The sequence below is a fragment of the Pristis pectinata genome, chromosome 9 (assembly GCF_009764475.1).
Source record: "Pristis pectinata isolate sPriPec2 chromosome 9, sPriPec2.1.pri, whole genome shotgun sequence".
Lineage (NCBI taxonomy): Eukaryota > Metazoa > Chordata > Chondrichthyes > Rhinopristiformes > Pristidae > Pristis > Pristis pectinata.
Window position 1 is genome coordinate 65,731,208 of NC_067413.1, and position 27,784 is coordinate 65,758,991.

The window sequence follows — 27,784 nt, forward strand, 5'->3', positions numbered from 1 at the left end:
TTTCTTCGGTACCAGGAGGATAGTGGTCTTTTTAAAACAGGTGGGAACCTGAGATTGAAGCGGGGAGAAATATGTCTGCAAATACTTCTGCCAGCTGATCAGCACAAGATCTGAGCACAATGCCAGGGACACCATCTGGGCCAAGTGCTTTCCTCATGGTCACATTCTCAACGGTGACCACAGGTTCAGTTGCATTGGAGGCTGTCAGGGTGGGTAGTGACAATCCACTTCCCTTCTGTTCAAAACGCGCATAGAATGCGTTAAGTTCATCAGGAAGGGATGCGCTGTTGTTAACTATGCAGCCCGTCTTAGTCTTGTAGCCTGTTATGGCATGTAAGCCCTGCCATAACCTGAAGGCTGGTCTGGGACTCTATTTTGAGTCGGTATTTCCTTGCCCTACCCAGTTGAAACAAAGTTGTGGTTGTGTTGATATAGCATTAGCAGTTTCCATGAAGAACATGGACAGAAGAGTTTTACAGTGGAAACTAAATGTACAAAATGTGTGACTTAAAAGTGGGACCTCAATTTTGTACATCTAAATTGAGCATTTCTGAATATGCAGTTAAGATAGACATATAGAAAGGTTGAGTGCTGATAGCAGTATCCTCCTATGCTGTGGACTGCAGCAAATTTACCATCAATACATAAAGGGCTGCCATTTCTTTTCCCCTGTAATGCCAGTAGTCACAGCAACCATTTAAAACAAAAATAGATTTGAACTGCCACTCCATAGAATAATATGTTTGAATGTAAGGAAATGAAAGCAGTATATGCCATTTTAGAGAATTGGGTGTGACACCACATGGGTTTTTAATGACTTACATACATGGGGTATGGCGAGGGTAGGTAGTTGGTCTTTTTTCCAAGGTGGAAACGTTATATACTAGAGGGCCTGGCTTTGGGGGGGGGGGAGGGGGGTGTGAGGCTTTAGAGGTGATTCACGAGGCAATTTCATTTTTACTGAGTGGTAGGTGCCTGGAATGTGCTGCCGGGGGAAGTGGTGGAAGTAGACGCGTTAGCAATGTTTAAGAAGCACTTGCACCGTTACATGAATAAGCAAGAAATGGGAGGGATAGAGGCCTTAAAATATGGGAGCAGCATTAGGCAATTGGGCCCCTTGAGTCAGCTCTGCCATTCAATCATGGGTGACTTTTTTAAACCCATTCTCCCACTTTCACCCCATAACCCTTAACCTCACCAATCAAGAACCTATCAATCTCTGCCTTAAGTACACCCAGTGACTTGGCCTCCACAGATTCACCACCCTATGGCTGAAGAAATTCCTCCTTGTATCAGTTTTAAAGGGATATCCCTTTATTCTGAGGCTATGCCCTTGGATCCTGGACTCTCCTCATGGAGACATTTTCTCTACGACCACTCTATCCAGGCCTTTCACTATCTGTACAGTAGACCTTGTGCAGGCAGATGGGATTAGTTTCCATTGGCATCATGGTTGGCACAGAGACAGTGGGCTGAAGGGCCTGTTCCTGTGCTGTACTACTCTGTCCTATGATTTATGCATCTTTTGTCAATCTTTTGGATAGTCATCTCTCTAAAAGAGAGAATCGTAGATCCATTGAAATGCATAGCACAGAAATGGGCCCTTTCAGCCTACTTCGTCCATGCTGACTGTGATTCCTATCTGCTAATCCCATTTGCCCACGTTATGCCTGTATCCCTCTACACCTTTCCTATCTCAGTACCTGTCCAAACACTAAATTTTGCAATTTTCCATTGTGGAAAAACTTGCCACTCAGACTCCCTCTAAATTTCTCTCCTCTTCTCTTTCACTTTAAACCTGTGCTCTCTAATTCTAGACTCGCCTGCCCTCGGTGAAAGATTCTGTCTATCCTATCTCTGTCTCTCATAATTTTATAAACCTTTACATGGTCAGCCCTCAGCCTCCTATATTCCAGTGAGTTTAATCCCAGCCTATCCAATCTCTCTTTATAACTACAGCCTCTATTCTAGGCAACATCGTGGTGAACCTCTTTTGCACCCTCTATTGTTACCACATCCTTCCGATAGTATGGCGATCATGACGAGATTGGCACACAATACTCTTAAGTGCAATCTGATCAATGTTTTAGACAGCTGCAGCAAGGTGTCCCCACTATTATACTCAGTGACTCAGCCTATGATGGCAAGCATACCAGATGTTTTTTTTTCTCTACTGCATCTACCTGTGTTGCCACTTTCGGGAGCTATGGACTTGCACCAGAAGGTCTCTCTGTACATCAAAGCTTGTAAGGTCCCTGCCAGTTGCTCTTACCAGTATTTGACCTCCCAAAGTGCATTACCTCACACTTCCCTGGAGTAAATTCCGTCTGCCACTGCTCTGCCCAACTTTCCAACTGATCTCTGCACTGTTATACCTATGTTCCCCTTCTTTGCTATCTACGACTCCATTTTTTTTTGCAAACACATTAAATGTATTTCATGAAACTGACTGTAATTTAAGTTTTTGTTACTATCAAGTCTTGCCTTTTTTCCTCTCAATTTGACTATCTTGCTTGAATTTTACAGCAATTAGCAGAGGAAAGTAACCTTCGCACAGAGCTGCAAATGCAGCTTGATAGTAAGGACAGCGATATTGAACAGCTTCGTTCTAAACTTCAGGACCTCCAGCTTCGTGTGGATAATACAAGTGTTGTCAGCTTGCAGTCTGACGAACCTGATGGAAGTGTAGCTGGTAAGATTAACTTAAACTTAACCAGTTTGCTTTAGGGCAAAGTCCTTTGTCTAGGTATTCAAAAAAAAGATATTTTAGTTATTTTGAGAGAACTGAGAAACTGAGTGATAGCTTACTGATTTGTTTCAGTATTAGAAAGGGGAAAAGCAGATTTATTTTTAAGAAACTTGCATCAAAACGAAATTACTGATTTTCCGGAGTTTAATTTTATTCCTCGCTTACAAACTTTATATTTTTGTGTTATGCAGTATTTTGTTTCTAAAATGCAATTACAAAATGCATTTGTGTGTCAGTAGTAGACTTGATATCTTTTTCAATGTGGTTCTTATACATAATGGGTATATGTATGGAGGCCACTCAGCATGTGCAATGATGCCAAACAGAATCATTTTGATATCAATTATGTGAAATCTTTACCATACATGAGGCTCACAACTGCACCAGCACCTCAAATTGAAGCATCTCTTCACTTCATGTTGAGAATTGCTTTGGTGTTAGTCAAAGTGCCAATCCCTACCTGGAATTTTGCTGGGGCTTATGGGTTGTGCATATTCTTCCAGGTAGGCTATGTCTTTAACTTTGCGTTGCTAATGATTTTGGCCAACCCCTTCCCCAACCAGAATTTGCTGCCCAATGAACTTTCTCAATGATTTCCTCTCTCCTTAATGGCAGGAGAGAACATTGCTGTGTGTGCACAATCAGTGCTTATTCTGCCATGCACGTACTGTGACCTGCTGTATCATAGAATATTGCATAATCCTGGCCTGAAATTTCTAGGCCAGATTCTTTTATACAATTCAACCTTAGTTGAGCAGCTGAGCTGACCAAATTCGGAGAAAGTGATTTGGTACATTTAATTAGTACACAGTCCTTTGGTCCTGGGCCACAATTTCAGTTGAGCCAAGAAAAAAATAATTTGGTTACTGTGAGAAATTTAATGAGAAATTTTTTACAACACCTGATAGGATCAAATGAAAAACACTAGCTTTGATTTGGCATTTGTGATCACCTCTGATATCAAAAAGCTGATTGTGTAAGTGGGAAGAACACATTGTGGCAGATAGATGAAGCATATTTCTGAATATGTGAAAGCATGTGGTTTGGCCAAAAAGGAGTGAGCTTTAGTCTGTGGCTCACTGTGCCATATTCCACTATAAGAATTTGCAGAGATATTTTTGTGCATTCAGAATTGAACATCTTTGGTTCTAGAGGAATAGTACTTGTGATTTCAAATGCATATCTTACACTGACGTATACCCACACTGGTCCTGAGCTGTAAATGTTCTTCATTATCAGATTTAACATTCATCAAAATGACATTTTTTTTAAGGGACAAAAAATCAGGATTGTATTGTGGCATAGTATTTTTTTAAATCTTACTGTGTTCAAGTTAAGTCTATTTTATGAAAATGTCTTTTACTCTTTGTGCCTAGTTGGGTGGTCCTCTTACAGCACATGTCTTATCTTTCTCCAGTGAGTAATTGAAAGCCTTGTTCTACTTGCATTTTCTGCTTGCTCGCTGGCGTTTGAAATCTGACTCTATCTGTATTGGATTAAATTGCTTTGTGATGTTTAAGGGACAGCATTCTTTTTATCTATATACATGGATGAATTGCAAGATTAATCATGAGAATGCTTTAACATTATTAATTTAATGGAAATTTTAGGACACAATAAGCTGTTATAAGTATTTAATTTGCCATAGTTTAGAATTGACCATTCAAGACTGCAAATTCAGAACTTTAGATGTTAATTAATGCCCATCAAGTGCATGGTCAGTTACAAGTTACGCATTGAGTGCTCAAAGGATTAAAGATGTTTAGCTGTTTTATTATACATCATTAATATTACTTATTTACATTTTACATGAAGCATTATAAAGCAAAATTGGAATTTGTGTACCCTTGCAATTGTTTTTTGGAATTGCCTCTAAAATTGTTTTGGATTCGGGTACAATACAGTTTTTCAGATCATGTACAAAAGATACTGTCTTTTAAACTACTAAAATGCCAGATTTTACGAATGGTCAAAAATTGAATGCAGCTTAGCATGTTATCTGTTTTATGAACTACTGTGGTTACTTGACCTTTTTGCTATCCCATTGCCTGTGGTTTGTATATTTTAACATGACCCTCCTAATATTGCAATATTTTGAAAATCTCAAGTTAATCATTTGCAGGAGCATAACAGAAACACAAACTGCTGGAAGTACTCAAATAGGACAGGCTACACCTATGGGAAAATGAACAGTTAACATTTCAGGTCAAAGAATGGCCCCAATGAAGGGTCTTCGATTGGAACATTAACTCTGCTACTTTTACCACAGATGTGGCTTGACCTGCTGAGTATTTCCAGCATTTTCTGTTATTATTTTAGATTTCCAGCATCTACAGATTTTTGATTTCTAATTTGTAAGAACGAATGGACATTGAAAAAATATTACATTTATTGTGGGTGTGTGTTGTGGGTGAATAAACGTGAGATTCCATAAGACATAGGAGCAGAATTAGGCCATTCAGCCCATTGAGTCTGCTTCCTCCATTCAATCATGGCTGAGTTATTTTTTCCCTCTCAACCCCATTCTCCTGCCTTTTCCCCATAACCTTTGGCACCCTTACTAATCAAGAACCTATCAACCTCCCCTTTAAATATACCCAATGACTTGGCATCCACAGCCGTCTGTGGCAATGAATCCCACAGATTCACCACCCTCTGGCTAAAGGAATTCCTCCCCATCTCTGTTCCAAAGGGACGTCCTCCTATTCTAAGGCTGTGCCCTCTGGTCCTAGATTCTCCCACTACTGCAAACATCCTTTCCATGTCCACTCTATCCAAGCTTTTCAATATTTGGTAGGTTTCAATGAGATCCCCCCCATCCTTCTGAACTCCTGCAAGTACAGGCCCAGAGCCGTCAAATGCTCATCATATGTTAACCCTTCCATTCCCAGGATCATTCTTGTAAACCTCCTCTGGACCCTCTCTGATGCCAGCACATCCTTCCTTTGATATGGGGCCCAAAACTGTTCACAATACTCCAAATGTGGTTTAACCAACATCTTATAAAGCCTCAGCATTACATTCTTGCTTTTGTATTCTAGTCCTCTTAAAATGAATGCTAACACTGCATTTGCCTTCCTTACTACCAACTCAACCTGCAAGTTAACCTTTGGGGAATTCTGCACTAGGACTCTCAAGTCTTTTTCCAACTCTGATTTCTGAATTCGCTCCCCATTTAGAAAATAGTTTGTCTCTATTCCTTCTACCAAAGTGTATGACCGTACACTTCCCTATACTGTATTCCATCTGCCACTTCCTTGCCCATTCTCCCAACCTGTCCAAGTCCTTCTGCAGACTCACTGCTTCCTCAACACTACCTACCCCTCCACCTGTCTTAGTATCATCTGTAAGCTTGGCCACAAAGCCATCAATTCCATTATCCAGATCATTAACATATAACGTGAAAAGTAGTGGAGCCAACACTGACCCCTGCAGAAAACCACTAGTCGCCGGCAGCCAACCAGAAAAGGCCCCCTTTATTCCCACTCTTTGCCTTCTACCAGTCAGTCAATCTTCTATCCATGTTAGTACCTTTCCTGTAATACCATGGGCTCCTATCTTGTTTAGCAGCCTCGTGTGGCATTTTGTTAAATGCCTTCTGAAAATCCAAGTAAACAATATCTACTGATTCTCCTTTGTCTATCCTGCTTGTTACTTCCTCAAAGAATTCCCACAGATTTGTTAGGCAAGATATCCCCTTAAGGAAACCATGGTGACTTTGGCCTATTTTATCATGTGCTTCCAAGTACCCCAAAACCTCATTCCTAAATGGAATCTAACATTTTACCAACCACAGGAAGAATGCCCAGACCTGTGTACCACAGTCCTCATGTCCCTTCCAGACCCTCTTTTTAAATCAAATTCCATCTCCAACTTTTTGACTGGTATAAGCTGCAGTCTCTTCCAGCTAAACATGAGGGGGAGATGGCCATAATATTCCATGCCATCAAGAAGCTTGTTCCTTCATCACTAATTCCAAGCTCATCCAACCCAATATCTTTGAATGATTACTAGCATGGTTTCATTTTCTTACCCTTAGCTGATTGTCTACATTCAGTACACACATTGCATATCTCCATCCATACCTCAGTTTATTTGCTGCTGAAATCTTCATTCACGCCAGAATGGCATCTTGTTTTATCAATTTCAGTGCTCTTCCTATCTATTATCTTCTATAAACCTGAACGTTTAAAATTCTGCTGCATTTATTCCAACCAAAGTACTTCTCTTGCATTATTTCTAAGCACACTGACCTACATTGGCCTCTGAAACATCAGACTTTCCATCTTAAAGTGGTTATATTCTAATCTTTTAATGATCCCAATTTTTCCTTCCCTGTCTCCTCTTTCAGCTCAATAACTCTTCATGAATTCTGTATTTCTCCAACTGGGGGCTCTGCTACATCCCCTACATCATTTTCCTTGTCATTGGAATTATGGCTTAAACTTTTTGATACCCAAGCTCTGGAAGTTCTTCACTAATTTACTGTTTTAAGGGCTTCTTTAAAATCTGTATATTTAATGAAATGTAGCTGTGCATCATAAAATACACTGGTACCATTCTTATTGCTAAACCATAACTGATTCATTATGGTACTCTTGGTCTTGGAGTTCAAACTTGCAGATACACACCCAACTGTACTTGGGGGTGGGGGATGCTGGGAACCAGCTGTCAATTGCTGCCATCTGATCATTCTCTTGAAGCACTGAAACAGATTTCATCACTGTTAGCTTGATGTAGAATGAATCACCAAGACAATGAGTAGAGGTTGCCTTTGAGGGCTGATGTTGGGTAGGATGCTGCAAATACTGCAACTGCTCAGTGCAGAAATTTAGGGCTCACGGTTGCTTCCTGGCCGGCATTGAGTGTTGGTTGGGATGCTAACAGTGGCTGCTCCACGTGCTAACAAATCACCTGGATTCTGCATTCTCCCTCATCACTCACTGTTGGATGTCATGGAAGTTGTTGTCTGCACAGCTCTCCCCATCACAGATTTCTCTATGGTAACAAAATGGTGGTCACTAACCATAGAGCTGGTTGTCTCTGGGTGGGGAGGACTGTGTAGCCCAACAAAGGGAGGGGGAGATAGCAGCTTTCATCACATTCAACAAAGGCTATGGAATCTGGATGAACTGTCGACAGTTGCTGCTGCATTCCAGCAATGCTGCTGCATTCCAGCAATGCCTATGCTCATTGTGCCAGAAAAGGTGCAGCCCTGAGTACTGCATCTCAGCACTGAATGGCTGCGTTATTTGCCCTAGCCCACTCAACTTCAGCCCTTACAAACAGTCTCTGCACATAGCTTTGGTGGTTCATTCCACACACAGCCTGCAGCAATAAGATCACTTGAGTGATTTCACTGCAATAGGAACATTAGTGGCAGATTGAACCTTCAAACAGGTTCAATGGCAGGCAGCATTAGAGAGTTTAAAGGTTTGCATCCGACACAGCAACCTGTCAGTAATGTACCTCTCTGAATGACCTCTTTCAACATTTCCACCAGTGTGCTTATTCCTGGAAAAGCACCCTGAGCTCTACATGAGATACCATTGTATTTGTTTCTTTTGTGCAGTGTTAGTTCTTGCAGTGTTAGTTTATTTCAACCATGATGAGCTTGCCTACATTTAGGGCATTAGAAATTTGAGATATGACTTCAGTATATTTCCAGATAAAATACAGACAGGACATTTAATTTGGAAGAGAAAATGATAAGTAAAATATGGATGTCTGTAACTAACAAAAATATTTAATTCTCACTACCAATTTGTCTTCAGTTTTGGCATGTTTAGTAAGAATTTTATTGTGTCCTCTGATTCCACATAAAAGAACTCCTGACATTTCCTTACTATTTGAAGCTTCTTTTTCCTTTTTTTTGCTTCTCCAAAAATTTCACATTTAAAGAGCTCCAGTGCAGAATAGAAATTTTACTCCAGTAGTTTAGTTAAAGATATCTCTAAGGATAAGCATGGCTGAAATTCCAGTCAGTGATTAGGACCAAAACTTGGATTTCACAGATTTATTGTTGAAGTTACTGGTTGCAGTTTATTTTGAGAATTCTTCACTGTGTGTCTCTCCATAGGTACACAAGTGTATTCATCAACTCTAAAATAGTTTTTCACTAACTTTCAATAATAAGTTGATGACAATAATCATTTAATGCTTTTTAACAGTATTTTAACTTGTCAATTAATAGTTCAGATGGCACAATTTACTGTCCTGTTGTTTAAGGTAAAGTGGAAAGATTGAGATGCACTTAACTTGGCTGGGAAGGATAAATTTAAACTGATCGTTCATCTGCAATGTTATTAAATTGAATATAAATATTTTTCATTTGGGAGAGGGATTTGAGATTATCGCCTTCTGAATTGGGCTGAATTAATATGTGAAGGTCTTCTGTCTCTGTCAATTAAACTTTAATGGGAATTTTCTGTCAACTGTTGTGACAGTATAAAATACAAAACAGACTTGCATTACAGCTGAAATTTTTTTCACGTTCTTAAGATACAACAGATATGGCAAAATAGGAAAACCCAAAAAGCTAGAGATCCCAGAAATCTGAAATAAAAACAGTGCTGGAAATATTTAGTAGGTCAGGCAGCACTCTGCAGAAAGAGAAATAAAGTTAATATTTCGGATCAGAGGCTGTTCATCTGAACTGATGAAGTAGGAAAACAAATGTTTTGTGATATGGAGGAGAGAGTTGAAGAGAACAAAGGGAGTATTTGTGAAATTGTGGACACCAAGGCTGTTCTGGTGACGTGATGGTTTTGGAGCTGCCTAATGAGGGATGAATGAGTGTGGAAAAAATAAAACTTAGAAGCAAAGCAGAGCAATTGCTGGAAATCAGAAACAAAAGAGAATGCTGTAAATACTCAGCAGATCAGGCAGCATTTGATGGGTTGGGAGATATGATGGGGAGAAAAGATAATTAAGACCACCTAAGCCTATCCACTAAAAGCCAATTCATGAATCTATTCTTTTCCCCCATTTGTTTTGCTTTTTAAGTGTGAAAGGTAATCTGATTTACATGTTTAAGTATACCTAATTCATGTATATACAATTTAAATTAAAGTCAACCTGTAGATATAATGGAGATGTAAGGAATCATGAGTGGTTTAGAATCATTCATTAACTTCGTATTACTGTATTCATGTGGCCTTTTTTTAAAAGAGAAAGATTTTGTGCACCGAAGGGTATCAAAACGATTTGAGTCATGATTTGCTTCTGATTTGCCAGTTTCTTCTTTGATTTGGGCTTCAAGTGAGACAGTCCTATCAAGAGCAGATTTTGAGCTCATTTTTTGTAATCATTTTGCTAACATTATGCAGTATTGATTAACTTAAGTAATATCGAGTGAAACATAGTTCATTTTATTTCATGAAGAATGTCGATCTTCTCTTTTTCCACAAGAATGTTTATGATTTATGCAACATGCCTAAACAGTCTCAAGCTGTTTTATACTTTGAGTAACAGAATGCAGGCTATGTGGCAAAAAATAAGGTTGAGCTTATTGTACATTTGTACTGTTCTTTAGATTTGAGGTTATTTATATAGTATTGCTAGAAAAGAAGGTTGGGCTGGAAGCCCATTTTCCCCACCCACATGCATCTTATCCACAGCTGGAACTGGTTAATATCCACTGGTTCTCTTCTGATGTTTTGTGACAGATGCCAACTTATACCAATAATAACGGTGATATTCTGGTTCTAATACTGGAGCAATAACTCTCAACTAATAATCTGCCAAGCAGGAGTTCATATCCCATCACAGCAGCTGTTTAGGTGGGAATGGGATTTTTGTATTTTTTTTTAAAAATGCATCTAGTTCATGTTAGGGAAGAGAATCTGCCAAGTTTACCCAGTCTGGAATATTTAACAGAATGGCAATATGCTTGATTCCAAATTGTCTTATCAAGTAGTAAGCCACTATTGTACCAAATTGCTTGTTTGATGTGATTAAAACTGCCTATACCACCTGGAATTGACCTCTGAACTCAACTCCAATGTGCAAAGGCATGCTCAGTTAATCCTCAAAGACTTTAGGTTTTTGTGCCTAAATTTGGAGAGCTCTTTTTTTTTAAAGAAATAGCCAGAATTCATCATTGTCACACAATCGTATCTTTCACACCATGTCTCAGACTCCTCTATTACAATCCCTGGGAATATCCTGTTCTAGGATAGACTCACCAAAACAAGTTGTACTGTAGTATATAGTCAGGAAGAAGTGCTTTCAACGTTCGACTTCAGATCCATCAAGATTCATGCATGAGGTGAAATGTGTTTGGAACCCTTCTGCTGATCACTATCTATTGCTGCTCTCCCTTAACAAATGAATTTGTACTCCTGCATGTTGAACACAATTTGGAAAAATTACCCAAAGGTAACAAGAACCATGTAACTTGGGTTGGGTCTTCAGTGTCCATCGTCAAAACTGACTCGTTGAGCACTGCCTACTGACCAATGTAAACCATTCCATCAGATGGTAGAAAACCTGCACTAACCTTTGCAAGTGCTTGTTTCAGTGGTTGGATTCATTGGAGAGACCTGGCATTGCCTTGCATTGCAGGAGGGACAAACTTTCAGGATATCCAACTGTAATAGAATATCTTCGTCCTGTTGATGTTCTTATAATTCCGTCTGAAATTTACATTTTAAATGTAAACTGACCAAGAAGGAGGGATTACCAACTTCCGTTTTTAAACTAGGTTCAGTGAAGTCCATTATACACTTTGATATTTCCTGTTAGCAAAAAGATGTTAAAAGCAGCTTGATTGTAAAAGTTGTTTATATGTGTATTGACCTCAAGTAGTGAAAGATTGCTTTCATAGACTATACAATTTCTATCCAAGTCTTTTAACTCACTCTATCCTCAATGATTTTCAATATTAGAAACCAGGATGGAAGGCTGGTTGTCAATACCAAACCGGGCAAACATAAAGCGGTATGGATGGAAAAAGCAGGTAATTAACCATTGCAAAATGTCATTAAAAATAAGTATTTTACTGTTGAACTGTATATTAAAGTTCTGTTTTTCTGATAAAATTGAACTTGTTTACATTCAGTAATTTATTGAAAAGCAAAAAACTACAGATGCTGGAAATGTGGGGAAAAGTGCTGAAAATAGTCAGCAGGTCAGGCCGCATCTGTGGAAAAAGAGCCAAGACTCAATATTTCAGATTGGTTAGCTTTCATCTGAATGTTTTATCCACCAGATGTGGATAGTCATGTTGTGCAAAGCTTGTTTTGACATAGCAGCACAGAATTCATTTGCATGTCTGTGACCTATAAATTTTGCAGACCTTTCATACACAAGCAGCCCTCCTCAGTTGACTGAGGTATGCTTCTACACTTCTTAAAGGGAAGAGAGACTTACCTTATCATGAGACATTGAGTCATAGGATTTTCACTTCTCCCACCCACCATAACCCCATCCCCTTCCCTATCTCCAAACCTAGTATTTGGCCCCCACTCCTTCTATTGGTATTGGTTTATTATTGTCATTTGTACCGAGGTACAGTGAAAAGCTTGTCTTGCATACCGATCGTACAGATCAATTCATTACACAGTGCAGTTACATTGAGTTAGTACAGAGTGCATTGAGATAGTACAGGTAAAAACAATAACAGTACAGAGTAAAGTGTCACAGCTACAGAGGAACTGCAGTGCAGGTGAACAATAAGGTACAAGGTCACAAGGTAGATTGCGAGGTCAGAGTCCATCTCATCGTATAAGGGAAACATTTAAATAGTCTTATCACAGTGGAAGAGAAGCTGTCCTTGATCCTGGTGGTATGTACCCTCAGGCTCCTGTATCTTCTACCTGATGGAAGAGGAGGAAAGAGAGAATGACCTGGCTGGGTACACTTATTGCATTTTAGTGTACTGCACTGAGTGATGACAATGTCATTTTCCACAGCATTGGAAAAATCACTGATCAGTGGGTGACTGTAGAGCATCTGCATTCTGTTTGCAGGGGTGACCATGAGCTTCCTGTTCCCTGCCATTTCAATCCAATCTATCTGTCTTTGGTCTCCTGTACTGTTAGTAATGGGTCCCAATGCAAGCTTGACGAACAGTACCTGATCTTCCACCTAGACAAGTTGCAGCCTTCTGGACTCTTATCAAGTTCTTCAGCTCTTTTTCTCTGTATTTGGACAGGCCAGGTCATCCATCCTGGGATATCGGGTCAGTTATTCTCTCTTCATTCACACAGCTTGTCCAGCTGGATATATCCTGCAGTCCTGAATTTCACTTGCATTTCTTTGTCTGTTCTCACTCTCTAACTGCCCTTTCACAGTTATAATGAACAAAGGATCATGTTCTCTCTGCCTAACAGCCTCTATTGAACCATTTACGAGCTGACTTCATTTGCAGTTTATCCCCAGGACAAGTTGGCTTTACCCTATTGGGGATGTCCTCTGCTCATTTTCTAAAGTTACCCAGAAATTCCCAGTTATATTTCCCTTCCCCTGTTGGGTGGTATTTAGAATACTCCTGCTAATGTGATGCATCTTTTTGTACCATTGTCTCAATTCATATAGATTTTGTTTGTTCCTATGTTGTTTTTAGTCAAGCTGGAACAGTTGCATGGTATTTATTACCAGTTTACAAATCCTGCTATGTGGAACTACCATCATGCTAAATAAGATTAGACTCAACAGGTTTGGGAACTAAAAACTGGGCATCCATGAGGCATTTTGCATCATCAGCAGCAGCAGAATTGTATTCTGCCACAATCTGTACCTTGAGACTTGCATATCGCTCGACCATTACAATCAATCCAGTTCAATGAGGAATGCAGAGGAGCATGCCAAAAGTTGCATGAGGCACACCAATTCATGAGCTATAACCTAGCAAACCACATTTGTGCTAAATAGTAAGTTGATCCTACACCAACGAATCAGGTCTTAATTGTGCAGTCCTGCCATAATTAGTTGTGAATGCTAAATAAACTACGAACGGTTTGGTGGATTCAAGGATGCTTCCATCCTTGGTTGATGCAAGGCCCAGTGTGCGATTGCCAAAGAGAAAAAAACATTTGTAGCCATGTTCAATCAGATTGCCGAGTATTTGTGTTGATATCCCCACTGACTTCAGATAGTTCAATTCAATCTGGATGATATAAAGAAACGGCTGAGAGAACAGGATATAGTGAAGGCAATGGGACCAGGCATCACTTCAGTTTTTGTACTGAGGGCTTGCATTCCAGAGCTAGCTATGCCTCTATGCCTCTAGTTCCAAACTGTTGTCTGTTCAACCACTTGAAACGTTGCTCAAGTATGTCCTGTTAACAAAAGCAGGAAGAATTCAATCAAGCTAGCTACTATACATCCAGTCTACTCTCAGTTGTCAGCAAAGTAATAGAAGTTGTCACTACCGTGCAATCATACTCTCCAATTATCTACTTGCCAGTTTGGGTTTTGCCAGGACCATTCAGCTCTAGACCTCATCACATCCTTGGTCTAGGTATGAACCAAAGAGCCAATTTCCAGAGGTGAGCTAAGGGTAACTGCTCCTGTTATTAATTCAATATTTGACTGAGTATGACATCAAAAGTCCTGGTAAAACTCGTCAGTTGAGTGTTGAGGGGAAAATTCTCCAGTGTTTGCTGCTTCAGGAAGGTATAAAGTATGTGACATAAAGGAAGACGGACGTGGTTGTTGGAAATCGATCATTCCAACCTTGACATGCTACACAAGTTCCTCAGGGCATTGTCCAAAGTCCAATAATCTACTGTTTCGTCAATCCTTCCTCATTGGGCCAGTACTTGGGATGTTCATTGATTGCAGGATGTTCAATTCTGTTCAAGTCAAGTAGAGTTTATTGTTATATGCACAAGTACAGTGAGATACAGTACAATGAAAAACTTGCTAGCAGCAACAGCATCAGGCATGTAGGTACAGACAAAACAGAATATAAATTACACATGTAAAATTATACCATACAGTGGAAAATAAAAGACTGTATGCAAAAGCAAGACCTTAGTGCAAAAAAAATAACAGAGACACAATCAAAGACAAGTCCATGGTAGTGTAATAGGTGATCTGTGGTGTTCCATTGCTGAGGTAGGGTTAGGGTTGTGCAGGTAGGTTCATGAACCTGATGGATGTACGAAAGTAGGTGTTCCTGAACTCAGTGGTGTGGGACTTTGGGTTTCTGTACCTCCTGCTTGATGGTAGCAGCAAGAAGAGGGCATGACCCGGATGGTGGTGAGCCTTGATGATAGATGCCACTGGCTTGAGGTGGCACCTCCTGCATCTGCTGTTGATGGTGGGGAGGTCTGTGCCCATGATTGACCGTGCGAGTTCCCTCAGAAGGGCTACAGTTCAAATAGGTGGTTAATCAAAACCTCATGTTAGAAATGGCAATGATACTAACCGGAGACACCCACATTCCAGAAATGAACAAAAAAAGCTGTTATTCTTAATTATAAAGTTATCCCTCTTCACCTGCACCCTCACCACCACCACCTGCAACCCCCCCCCCGAGGATTCTTCCCTAATCTTTGTAAATGTTATCTGGCAGTTTTTAACTCCAGATTCTGTAGTTCTGTTCTGTTCTTTATTAAGTTGTATTTCACTTAGTGCCTTCAGTTTCCTTGTTTTCTTTATTTTGGATGCTGTGGTTAGAAGATAGCAATCTCAGCTTTTATTCTTCCCGTACTAATCATTTATTATATTTGTAGTAGCAGCAGAACTACTGTTTTAGGTGAAATCGGCCAACTCAACAGATCTTAGTAAGTTGACCACAAAGCTTTTGTTATTCATGGTTAGACCCATGAAGCAGAAGTTTTGAGGTCAGGTATTCAGACTTATGCTGCTGAAGATGATTTGATTTCTTCATTCATTAGAAATCTGATAGAAAAATTGACATTGTGAATGTTTGATTCAATTTTCCTTTGTAATGTTGAACCTTCTTTGTTATTTACAGTATGTTGTGGTGAGCAGCAGAAAAATATTGTTCTATGATGATGAGCTGAATAAAGAACAATCTAATCCTTCTATGGTATTGGATATTGAGTGAGTACAACCATCCTGATTACATAGAACAATTACAGCACAATTCAGGCCCTTCGGCCCACAAAGCTGTGCCGAACGTGTCCCTACCCTAGAAATTACTAGGCTTACCCATAGCCCTCTATTTTACTCAGCTCCATATACCTATCCAACAGTCTCTTGAAAGATCCTATCGTATCAGCCTCCACCACCGTTTCTGGCAGCCCATTCCATGCACTCACCATTCTCTGAGTAAAAAGACTTACCCCTGACATCTCCTCTATATCTATTCCCCAGCACCTTAAACCTATGTCTTCTTGTGGCCACCAATTCAGCCCTGGGGAAAAGCCTCTGACTATCTACCCTATCAATACCTCTCATCATCTTATACACCTCTATCAGGTCCCCCCTCATGCTTCGTCTCTCTAAGGAGAAAAGGCCGAGTTCCCTCAACCTGCTTTCGTAAGGCATGCTCTGCATTCCAGGCAGCATCCTTTTAAATCTGCTCTGCACTCTCTCTATGGCTTCCACATCCTTCCTGTAGTGAGGCAACCAGAACTGAGCACAATACTCCAAGTGGGGTCTGACCAGGGACCTATATAGCTGCAACATTACCTCACGGCTCCTAAATTCAATTCCCCAATTGATGAAGGACAATACACCATATGCCTTCTTAACCACAGAGTCAACCTGCGCAGCCACTTTGAGCGTCCTCTGAACTCGGACCCCAAGATCCCTCTGATCCTCCACACTGCCAAGAGTCCTACCATTAAGACTATATTCCGCCAACATATTTGACCTACCAAAATGAACCACTTCACATTTATCTAGGTTGAACTGCATCCTATCTATGTCCCTCTGTAACCTCTGACAGCCCTCCAAACTATCCACAACACCCCCAACCTTCGTGTCATCCGCAAACTTACTAACCCACCCCTCCACTTCCTCATCCAGGTCATTTATAAAAATCACAAATAGTAAGGGTCCCAGTACAGATCCCTGAGGTACACCACTGGTCACTGACCTCCACTCAGAATACGACCCTTCAACAACCACTCTTTGCCTTCTGTGGGCCAGCCAGTTCTGGATCCACACTGCAATGTCCCCTTGGATCCCATGTCTCCTCACCTTCTCCATAAGCCTCACATGGGTTACCTTATCAAATGTCTTGCTGAAATCCATATACACTACACTAACTGCTCTCCCTTCATCGATGTGTTTAGTCACATCCTCAAAAAATTCAATCAGGCTCGTATAATTACTGTATAATTTGCAGAAAAGGAACATCTGTGCATAGGAGAATTCAGTGCAACAAAATTGATTTAAAAAGAGAAAATGAAAAAGTATTAATGTAAGATGTGATGTAGATAGCGTTGGGGGTTATGTGATTGATTAACATTAATTGGCTTATAGATAAATGAAGTACCTTTTCAAGTTTACACGCACATGTATGATGATCTTGCTCAATTTTTTTTCTGCTACAAAAGTACCAAAGACATTCGCACCTCTGCATTAATCTAAGACCTAAATCATTAAAAGTACTTGTATAGTTTAAGTGTACTGTGAGCAAGTGGTCACATGACTTGGTTGTAATATCAATTTCTGCTGTGGTTACTTAGGACAGATTCAAGATATTTCACTAAGCTATGATATCTGAAGTTGGTGGCGCATGCAAAGAGAAGCCTATAATCAATAGAACAGCTGTTTCAGTGTCAATAGGAGGAGCACAGTTGAAGTATTCAGGGGAGAGAAAGTAGTGACTGGTGCTAATTCGTTTCTCACCATTGTCACATTCTCACAAGTCATCAAGAATGCATACTTACTTGAGGTTATGGTTTGTATCGGCAGCGGTTCGAGGAAGAGTGGCAAAAAATTATCCCAAATGTGATGGAGTAATTGTGACAAAAAGATTAATAAAACTATTAATCACTGCTGTAAACAAAATACTAAATAATTTGTATGGGTTGTAACTTCGAAAAATATTCTACGTAAAGTGTTAATATTCCTACCACAAGTACAGGCTGTGTGAGTAATTCAAATGGGTAAACGTTTAAGCTTCAGATCGTGACTTTAAAGAAGTTTTGGGTGATTCTGCAATTACAGCTATATACTTGCAAAGCAGGTGAAGGATTAGTGTCAGCTAACTGAAAGCTTGAGGTCATGCTTGCTGATGAACAGAGGTATTCCACAAATGGGTCACATAATTGCAGTGAGTCTTCACAATGCAGAGAACCATATTATGTGAAATAAATATTTTATATTCAGATAAGTATAAATAAATGCCTGTTTCAGTCTGAAAATAGTATTTAGGGCCTTTGACAGTGAGAGTGAGGAAGCAATTGGGCTAGGTCTCCTCTACTTGGACAAGATGCATTTAGAAGAGGTTGGGGGGGCGCAAGGATGTAATGCTGTTTAACATAGTCGAGGGTATTACAGTGATTAGTCCTTCAGAATGCTGAACGGGGAGTAGAAGAACAATATGCTCCACGGTATTAGCTGAAGATGCAAGAAATGGTGTACAATGATTATATTTCTTGTGACATGGAGGCTGTTTGGCCCATTGAGTTAATGCTTGTAAACTATACTCCCTCATATGCCCGTTAATTCTCCGACCATCAAACTGCATTGGGAATATTTTACAGTGGCTGATTAACCTGCTAGCCAGCACATCTTTGAAATGGCAAGCATAGCTTGGACCCAAGTTGGTTCCCAAAGCAATGCTTTTTACTTAATGAGTGGAATCAGAGGAGTTGCTATTCAAGGTGAGAAATGTTCACTGTTGATTAATATAGAGGCTAAATAAATTGGTCATGGATAGGTATTAATATAGAGGCTAAGTAAATTGGTCATGAATAGGTATTCAGCAGCTTGTGTTGCACCTTTTTGATTTCCTAAGCCTTTTCCATGAGACAAGTCAGGGAATTGGAGCACTCTTCACTTGCCTGATTCGTGATACTCCAAAAACGTTCAAGAAGCTTAATGCCATCAAATTAACTTATTTAATTGGCACCCTGTCTCCAATCTTTAAGTGCTTACACCTTCCACCTCCTGGAACTCTGGCTACAATTTTTACTGATCTATAAGATGCAATGCTGCAACTATCCAAGTACTTTGACAGCACCACACAAACCTATGAACACTACTACCAAGGAGGATGGGGAGACCAGGCAGATGGGAACATCACCACCTGTAAGTCACAAATCATTATGGGCATAAATAACCGTTCCTTCATCATTGCAAAGGAATAGAACTCCCCGTAGAGACTGGTTCAAGAAAGCAGCATACTACCACTTACCTAAATACCATTTGGTGGTGGGTAAATAATTGCTGGCTTGATAACATTACCTACATTCTGGGTAAGAAACAAAAATACGTTATAAGTACAGTTGACAAAAAGTACCATGCAAATATTTTATCCTTAAAGCTGATTTGCATAAATAAATAAATGTTCAAGTCATTTGCAACTCTAAATAATTTTATATTCCAGCAAATTATTCCATGTGCGTCCTGTAACACAAGGTGATGTATATAGGGCAGAAACTGGAGAAATTCCTCGGATATTCCAGGTGGGCGATCAAGAATTTTTCATTTAAATTTTGTTTTTGCTTATTGTCTGTAATTATCTGTATTTCAATTCTGAGAAAGATGTTAATAGAAATCTTGCATGTAACAGTTGGTTAAATATTGTGTTGGATTTTGTTATAAGAATAACAACATTTACTGTTATTTAAATTGAAATTATTTAGCAACCTAGACAAGAGCACAAGAAATTAGGAGCAGGAGTAGGCCACCTGGTCCTTCAAGCCTGCCCTGACATTTAATATGATCATGGCTGATCTGCTCCAAGTCTCTGCTCCTTTTTTAATCCAGTTGTATGTAGCCCTCAACTGAAGGAGAGAGAGAGTCACCCTGCTGGAACCCAAATGGAGGGGGGCTGGGGAAGAGGTTGTATGTTGAGGAGACGTGGGTCCAAATGTTGAAGAGATGAGTAAACCTTATAGTGCAACAAAGAGGAAGAGAAACTGACTTTTAGTGAGGAGTTGAAGAGGGTGAACCTTAGAGTTAAAGGCAACGTTCAAGAGCATGTGGAGGGAATGGTAAGTTCAGGCAAAGTAAGATGGAGTAAAGAATTGGCCTAGACTTTACTACATTGTTCCCTGTGAAACACGTTTCTTATGCAAGTGCAAGCATTCTTGGGTTCGATTCCTAAAAATCCTTATTGGTCAAGTTCAACCAGTGACTTCCCATCTGTGCTTCACCAGTGCACTCCATTTGGTCTCCAGTGATGGGGCAGAAATTTGCTTTGCTTTCAGACATGTTCACTAGGGAATCTATTCTCATCCTGTGCCAGGTAAAACCTGGTGCAGAATTCGTGGGCCAGCTTGTTTGAATGCAAGTTTTATACCTGCAAGAAAGAAAGGTAACAATAAGGTGCACTCAGTTTTTTTTAAAATTCTGTTTTATAAGTATTGTAGGATATTTTTAAGTATTTAACTTTTTCATTTTATTTCATATTTAATAGTTAATCTTTCTGAACATTGGGGACATTCAAAAGCATAAAGAAATAGTCAACGTTGACAGAATTTGTGGGTGTACCTAGCTGTCAGCTGGAAGTTTTTGCCAGAATGAGTTTTGTGGGCCTTGTGTTTTGAACTTTACCACTCAGATCCAGGTCAGTTTCAGTCAACAAGATTACCGTTCCAGTTGCAGATACAGTAAGGTGCAGTATAAACACATTAATGGCAAGTGCAGGCTCACTCAGCAAAATCTGAGCCTTTTGTCATGTGGTTTATCTCTGGCCCACTTACATACAGTTCAAATGATTGGAGTTAGACATAGTAGGCTGTACACCATACTATGACTCGCCATGAGCAATAACACAGATCCATTGTTGTGTCAAAGAAAAGTGTTTATTTGGACATTTGCTAAGGTTTCCTGCAGTTATAGGTATTGTGTAAAGCAATTTCAAGTGTATGCCTCTGAGGGCTATCTTGCACTAGAATCTTTCTGGACAAAATTAGTCATGTGGCGTTGTAATTTCTAACTATGGTTCTAAACATTTATTTTAGTTATCATATTTGAATAAACTGTATGTTATGTGGTCTTTCAGATATTATATGCCAATGAGGGTGAATGTCGGAAGGATGTGGAAGTAGAAACTGTGCAATCAGTGGAAAAGCCCGATTTTATACCTCATAAAGGTCATGAATTTATCCCTACACTTTATCATTTTCCTACAAATTGTGAAGCTTGTGCAAAGCCTCTGTGGCATGTTTTCAAACCACCACCTGCACTGGAGTGCAGGCGATGCCATGTTAAGTGCCATAAAGATCATTTGGATAAAAAGGAAGACATGATTATACCATGCAAAGGTATGAATTATTATTTTTAATAATGAAAACAGCATTGATTTTTATCCATCACTCTTATCTACATCTTCACAGCAAGAGGCAATTTGTATAATATTTGCATTTCCCACTGACTGATGTTTACTTAAATATAACATAAATTTGATAATTTTTCATAAGACTTGCAATTAAGAGCTAAAGAGCTCCACACAATCTCCTGTCTATTTTTAAATTGTATAGGTATAGCATTGTGAGGCCATTGTACTTTGGCTAAAACTAATCATTCATGTCACTAGAATGTGGGAGAGGGAGTTGTGAAAGTTTTGTGCAATTACTTATTCTAAGAGTACATGTTTTCTTCTTAGTGAATTATGATGTCAACACAGCTAGGGATATGTTGTTACTGGCGTGCTCTCAGGACGAACAGAAAAAATGGATTGGACATTTAGTGAAGAAAATTCCTAAGAACCCTCCAGCTGCCTCAAGTTTTGTGCGTGCTTCTCCCAGGACATCATCTACGAGATCGGCGCCAAACCAGTCTTTTCGCAAACCTGCCAAACATATTGCTCCAGTCAAGCCCAGGTAATATATTAACAAATAAATTTTCTTTTGATGTAAATGCGTGGGAGGTAACACAGCAGAAGTCACTAATTTGCAGTTTTGCAGAAAGAAATGGATGGTTCTTGTTCTGCAATCGCTAAATCAGTGAGTATCCTGAAATCACAAATGATAGAGTCAAACAGCACAGAAATAGTAGAAATTGAATGACTGCCAGAAGTAAGAGTATGACACTTGAATAGATTGTTGGTGTTGCTTTTACATTGATGGAGCATGGTCTAAATTATGACTACTGTTAAGGCTCAAAATTCTGTTCTTGAGCATGGAGAGCATTGAAGAAATGCCCTGAAAAGTTTCAATACAGAGAATTGAGATAGGGAGAATACAGGTTTTATTTTGGCAATGGAAAAAATCTTAACATTGAACAAGAGGTAGTATTGAACAAGCTAGTATTCAACAGTAATAAAAATGGGGGGGGGGGGGTGGTGGTGGTGGGAATGGAAATAATTAACAGGTCAGGTATCATCTGTGGGCAGAGAAACAAATTCATATTTCAGATCAATAAGCTATCATCAGAACAGGATTTAACATGGTGGAGATTGTACAATACCAAATGGGCAACCAAGGAGGTTACTGCAATTGTAAGCCTGAAATAATAATCTTGTAGGAAATTTTAGGATATCTAATTCTTGATGTAAGGCAAGCATTCATGAGTTATAGTAACAGTTATGGATTTGCATTGCCAGAATGATGGCTGTTGGTGACATCCTGAAGTTAACAGCAGTCCTTGTAATTGTGGATAACAAAAGGAAAACAAAAGATGGAGCTGGTCTTTAAGATTGATTTAAGATGTTTAAGATTGCTGCAAGAACAGACGTCCAAGTCATTGGAGTAGGTTTTGAAGGGAATCTGCAATTGTGATGCCTAAACAGGAAGAAGCAATAGGAAAAAGTAGAATGTCAATAGACTGGAAGTTGAGATGTTTAGTATGCAAATCACCAATGAATTTTGGCCACAATGAATTTGGTGATGAGCTGCAGTTTGGTTCTATAAGTGGTTTGATGATGGCTGAAAGGTTGATGTTAAAGCATGGTATTAGAAGAGGCAGCTGGAGCTCAGTCAAAAAGGCTTTGAATTACTTATTTTGTGAATAAACTGATCTTTATAAAAGGAATATTAGGAAGAGTTTGGATCATCTGGGGTGATTAGGATTGATCTAGAAAGCACTGTTGATTAAATAGGGAGATAACGCAGTTCTAATAGCTGTGTCAGGAAGTAAAGTTAATGAGGAACAACAGGGAGATAGTGCAGATTACTGGGATTGTTAATTGTCTTCAGTCCCCACTACAAATGTCACTCAGTCTGCAGTTAGAGAGTCAAAGAGTAGTACAGCATGGAAACAGGCCCTTTGGCTCAACTCATCTATGCTGACCAAGATGCCCACCTAAGGTCTTCCTATTTGGCCCATATCCCTCTAAACCTTTTTTTTAATCCATGTACTTATCCAAATGTCTTTTAAGTGTTGTTATTGTACCTGCCTCAACCACTTTCTCTGGCAGCTCATTCCATATATGAACCACCGTCTGCATGAAGTAATTGCCCTTCAGGTCCCTTTTAAATCTTACATCTCTCACCTTAAACCTATGTGCTGTAGTTTTTAGTTCCCTTTCCCTGGTGAAAAAATACTGTGTGCATTCAACCTATCAATACCCCTCTTGATTTTATGCACTTCTGTAAAGTCACCCCTCAGTCTCCTACCATCTTGTTTGCTGGTGATTGACTCAAACTTGGCTTTGTACAGCCTCATCATCTTATTCATCTTGTGCTGACGTTCAAAACATTTATCCTCTCTATCGCTACTTTCAAGTCTGTAACATTGCCTGTTTTACTCACACACCATCAGTGTGCTTCTGATGCCTTTGTCCATGTCCTTATCACTTTCAAACTTGACACTATACTGGCCCACCTTCCATCTTCTGTGCAGCAGAAGATTTGGTTTATTCAAAATTCTGCCCATGTATGATCCAGCATTGTTCCTCTTGCATCATTCATCACCCTTGCATCACTGAGATGTATTGATTCCTCGTCCCATAATTGCCTCAAATTTTAAATTCTTATCTCATGTTTATTTGTCTTTATGATGTTCATTGTTATCTCTGTAGCTTTCATCAGACCAGTAAACATCCTCTCCATTCCATGAAATGGTCTGTTTTCCACCATTCTTTCTCTGATACTTTGTGAAGCCCCCACCACCACCTTCACTCTAGCATTTTATGCATGTCTCAGTCACCTTGGTACCAAGCATGAGAATTCCTTTTCTATCTCTCACAAACTTTGTTTGCCTCGTGAGATAAAGGAATAACTTTTTGATTAAACACCTCCTAATACATCATTAATTTGGTTGCAATTCATCTACCTGTCTTTCAGCGATGACATCCCATGCTGCATCCTTCTTTGTATTTAAATAAAGTAGCCACATTGAAAATGGGCACTTGGTGAGGTACAAAGGGAAATGACACTTACAGATCTGCTCCCTGGCAAGCAATTGATGCCATTGATTGATAATTGATGTAACAAAAAGGAAGGGAAAAGAAAATACCTTTAAAACAAGGCCTCTAACCTTTTTTAAAAGGCTATTAAAAATCATTCTTTTAGAATCTAATCTCTAGAATTCCTTTGCTAAACCTTTTTGCCATTCCATTTCTCTCTGCTAATAAATCCATCTCTGATTAAGCCTTGTATCACTTCAGCTAATGTGTCTTTGGCTGATTGACACTTGTTTAATTTATTCTTGTGATGTGTCATGTAGTAATGGAGCACAGAACAGGCCTTTGGGTCCACTGAGTTGGTGCTGACCGACAAGCACCCACTTTAATCGTGCACCATTCTCACTTTATCCTGCCCATATTCCCATCAACTCTCAGGTTCTACCACTTGTGGCAAATTAACCATCAACCTGCATGTCTTTGGGAGAGGAAACCAGAGCAGTCGGGAAAACCCACATGGTCACAGGGAGAACATATGGACTCCATGCAGAAAGTCGGGATTAAGCCCAAGCTGCAGGAGCTGCAAAAACGCAGTTCTAATAGCTGTGTCAGTCTGCTGTCCAAAATGCTTGATTATTATGAAAAGATGCTAAATAAACATTAGTTGTCATGATATTCTGAAGAAGTGGAAGAAATTAAAAGTACTGATATGGCAAGTAGCTGAGACAAAAATTACAATCAGGGAAAATCTCTGGCTTTGATGTAGAGTAATGATTTATTAGTCCTTTATTTGCACAGTGAAAATAGTAGCTTATTTTAAAATTCCAATAAAATAGCTTAATTTGAAAATCTGCTGTTGCTTGGTGGCATTTTTTGCATATTCTATCCTAATTACTTCAGGTAGACGTGGAAGTTCTATTGATTGTGATTTTCATTTCTTTTTCAGCTAACCATTTATGGGATTTGGATCCAAGATACTTTTCAAGGAAGCTGGGTTTTGTGAGATCACAATCAGTGCAAAATGGATTTGAACCCTTCAAATTAAATGTTACAAATTTTCAGGGTTAAGCTTGTTTAATCTCTGCATCTCATTCAACTATTCTCTATTCCTGCACTATTCAAAATGCGTGGAAGGCTATTCATCATACATTTACCATTCTAGCAGTTTTTTTATGGATTGCAACAGGTAGCAAACTAGAAATCAGATGTTGCCTTTTCCATAATAAGCAGGTGAACATCAAGGCAGCTCATTATGAAATAGCCAAATGAGTTTTTTTTTGCATCATTTCAGCAAGTAAGGGATAGGGTCGCTGCACTTGAGGGAATAGCTTATGCTAAAGCAAGGAGGGGAAGTGTGTGAAAGTGAAGTACTGAAAATAGCACAAGAGAACAAAGAATTACTTTGAAGATGGCATCAGGTGCTTCAGAAAACCATTGTTATATTGAATTTGTTATGCCTCAAACTACATGCCTTCCGTGCAGATCTGTTGAGACCATTGAAGCTTTAAAGCCTTGTGGCTTTAAGATTTTCAATCTGCTGGAATAAATGTTTAGAAACCATACTGTTCTAAATGCTTAAATTGAAATGTTTAGAACTGGGAAAAATTGACAGAATATTTCGCTGATGATCTGTGTATTTTTTTTTGCAAAGCCATAGTAGTTGGTATCTTGATGTACCATTAAAAATAAAAGAAGCATTAGGGAAGTAGCAGTAATTCGGAACAGCCAGGTTTGTATTTTGGGGGGCACATTATTTTGTAATGATTTTATAAATAGATTGCCTTACATTTTAAATGAATTCTTATCAGGTGGTAGACAACATTAACTTAACAGATAAATTGTGCACTGTTTTAAAACATAAATTATTTTACTTTAAACACTTCAACAGGAATAGCATTGTCCTGTTGATGCCTTACTTTTGAAGAACTGTTTTACTGCCATATAATTCATCGTAATTTTAAATAACTGCATCTGCTTAAACATTTTTCATTGCATTGTGAACTGTGTTATTTTGGGTATTTTGAATACAATTCTTAAATGAATAAACTGCCTGTAATCAGTTGAAATTACACATAGGAATACCTGCAGCAAACTTGAACTGTGGACGGCATTAAATAAAATTTATTTCTGTGTATTATTTCAGGAGTCACTCCAGTAACATAGGAATTGTTGTATTTGCAGTTTTATTTTTTGCCAGTCAGCAGGAATATATTCATGAAATGGATGATACAGCTTACTTTACCTCCCATGTAATATATAAAGGCTTTGCAGTTACATGTATTAAAGCACTGGAAATTGGATTTTCGTTGAAGATGATTGCATATTTTAAGTGATATTGAAAGTCGCACTGATGGGTATGTACCAATAAACATATCTATATGCATTTGCCTGTTTTACTACAATGGGAAATTGTTCTTGCAAACGTTGCCTGGTCAGGTGATTTGACTTGGTTGAATTCGGATACCAAGACTTGCAGACTGAATCTTCATTGTTGAAGCAGAATATATTAGTTAACAGAAGAAATGTACACCATCATGTCACAACAACACAGAAAATAAAGGACTGCTATATTTTGATGATATTGTTTAAGGGAGCAACAAGGTTTTAGAAAGAATTCCTTGCTGTTCTACATACTGTGGCCTTCATCCTTTTGCATAACCTTAATTGACTGGTGAGTCTTTGTTTCATGTTGGGTTACAGAGGGTTAAACCTCCAATAATGTAACAGTCTCTCAGTACTGTACAAATATGTACCTATGTGGCGACTCATCGTCCGCGCAGGCGAACCAGCTTGGTGGTCGGGGCGTGCGTCATCAGAGCAGCGAGGCCCAAGATGGTGCTGGGCCTTCATGTTCCCCGAGCGATGGGGGAGAACCCATGCGTGCGAAAAGTTTTGATGACATAGCACGTACATCATTTTCGTTTTCATTAAAAGGCCCGTGCAAGGCGGGTAAATAAATCAGTCTTGTTCTACAGCTTGCAGACTCGTCTTTATTCTCGCATCACAGTAGCAGCTGCTACATTGGTGACCCCAACAGTCCAAACGGATTTTGGACCCACACAATGACTGACAACGCAGCAGCCAACGCAGTTGCACTCAAGCTGCCCACCTTTTGGACACTTCAGCCTTGCGTGTGGTTCGACCAGGCCGAAGCCCAGTTCCAACTGCGGCAGATCACCTCCGACTCCACACGGTACTACCACATGGTCAGCTCCCTTGACCAGGAGACAGCCGCCCAGGTCGGAGACTTCATCCAGTCTCCTCCGGAGGAAGATAAGTACCTGACTTTCAAGGCCCTTCTCATTTGGACCTTCGGCCTCTCTCGTCGTGAGCGCGCCGCCCGCCTGCTTCATCTTGACGGCCTGGGGGACAGATCTCCATTGGCCCTGATGAACGAGATGCTGGTGTTGGCTGAGGGACACGAGCCCTGCCTGATGTTCAAACAGCTGCCCGACGACATTCACCTGCTGTTGGCCGACACGGACTTCAGCAACCCACGTGAGGTAGCCACCCGGGCAGATGTCCTGTGGAGGGCCAAACGCGAGAGCGGTTCATCCGTCGGCCAGACCGCATGCCCAATGCCTACCTAAACCAGTCCCAGCAGCCAAGCAACCACACCCCAGAAAGAGACGATGACACTGACGACCAGC

The 27,784-nt window shown here is 39.7% G+C and overlaps 1 protein-coding gene across 1 annotated transcript in view; it reads left to right on the plus strand.

The window, feature by feature from the left end:
* Positions 1-27,054, plus strand: part of rock1 (Rho-associated, coiled-coil containing protein kinase 1) — a 107,964-nt gene extending 80,910 nt beyond the window's left edge. Inside the window, exons 27-33 of the mRNA XM_052023028.1 lie at positions 2,527-2,692; positions 11,638-11,708; positions 15,678-15,766; positions 19,230-19,308; positions 20,853-21,114; positions 21,456-21,672; positions 25,081-27,054. Coding sequence (XP_051878988.1) covers positions 2,527-2,692; positions 11,638-11,708; positions 15,678-15,766; positions 19,230-19,308; positions 20,853-21,114; positions 21,456-21,672; positions 25,081-25,084 — 888 coding nt within the window. The 3' untranslated portion in view covers positions 25,085-27,054. The remainder of the gene's footprint in view (positions 1-2,526; positions 2,693-11,637; positions 11,709-15,677; positions 15,767-19,229; positions 19,309-20,852; positions 21,115-21,455; positions 21,673-25,080) is intronic.
* The last annotated feature ends 730 nt before the right edge of the window (positions 27,055-27,784 follow it).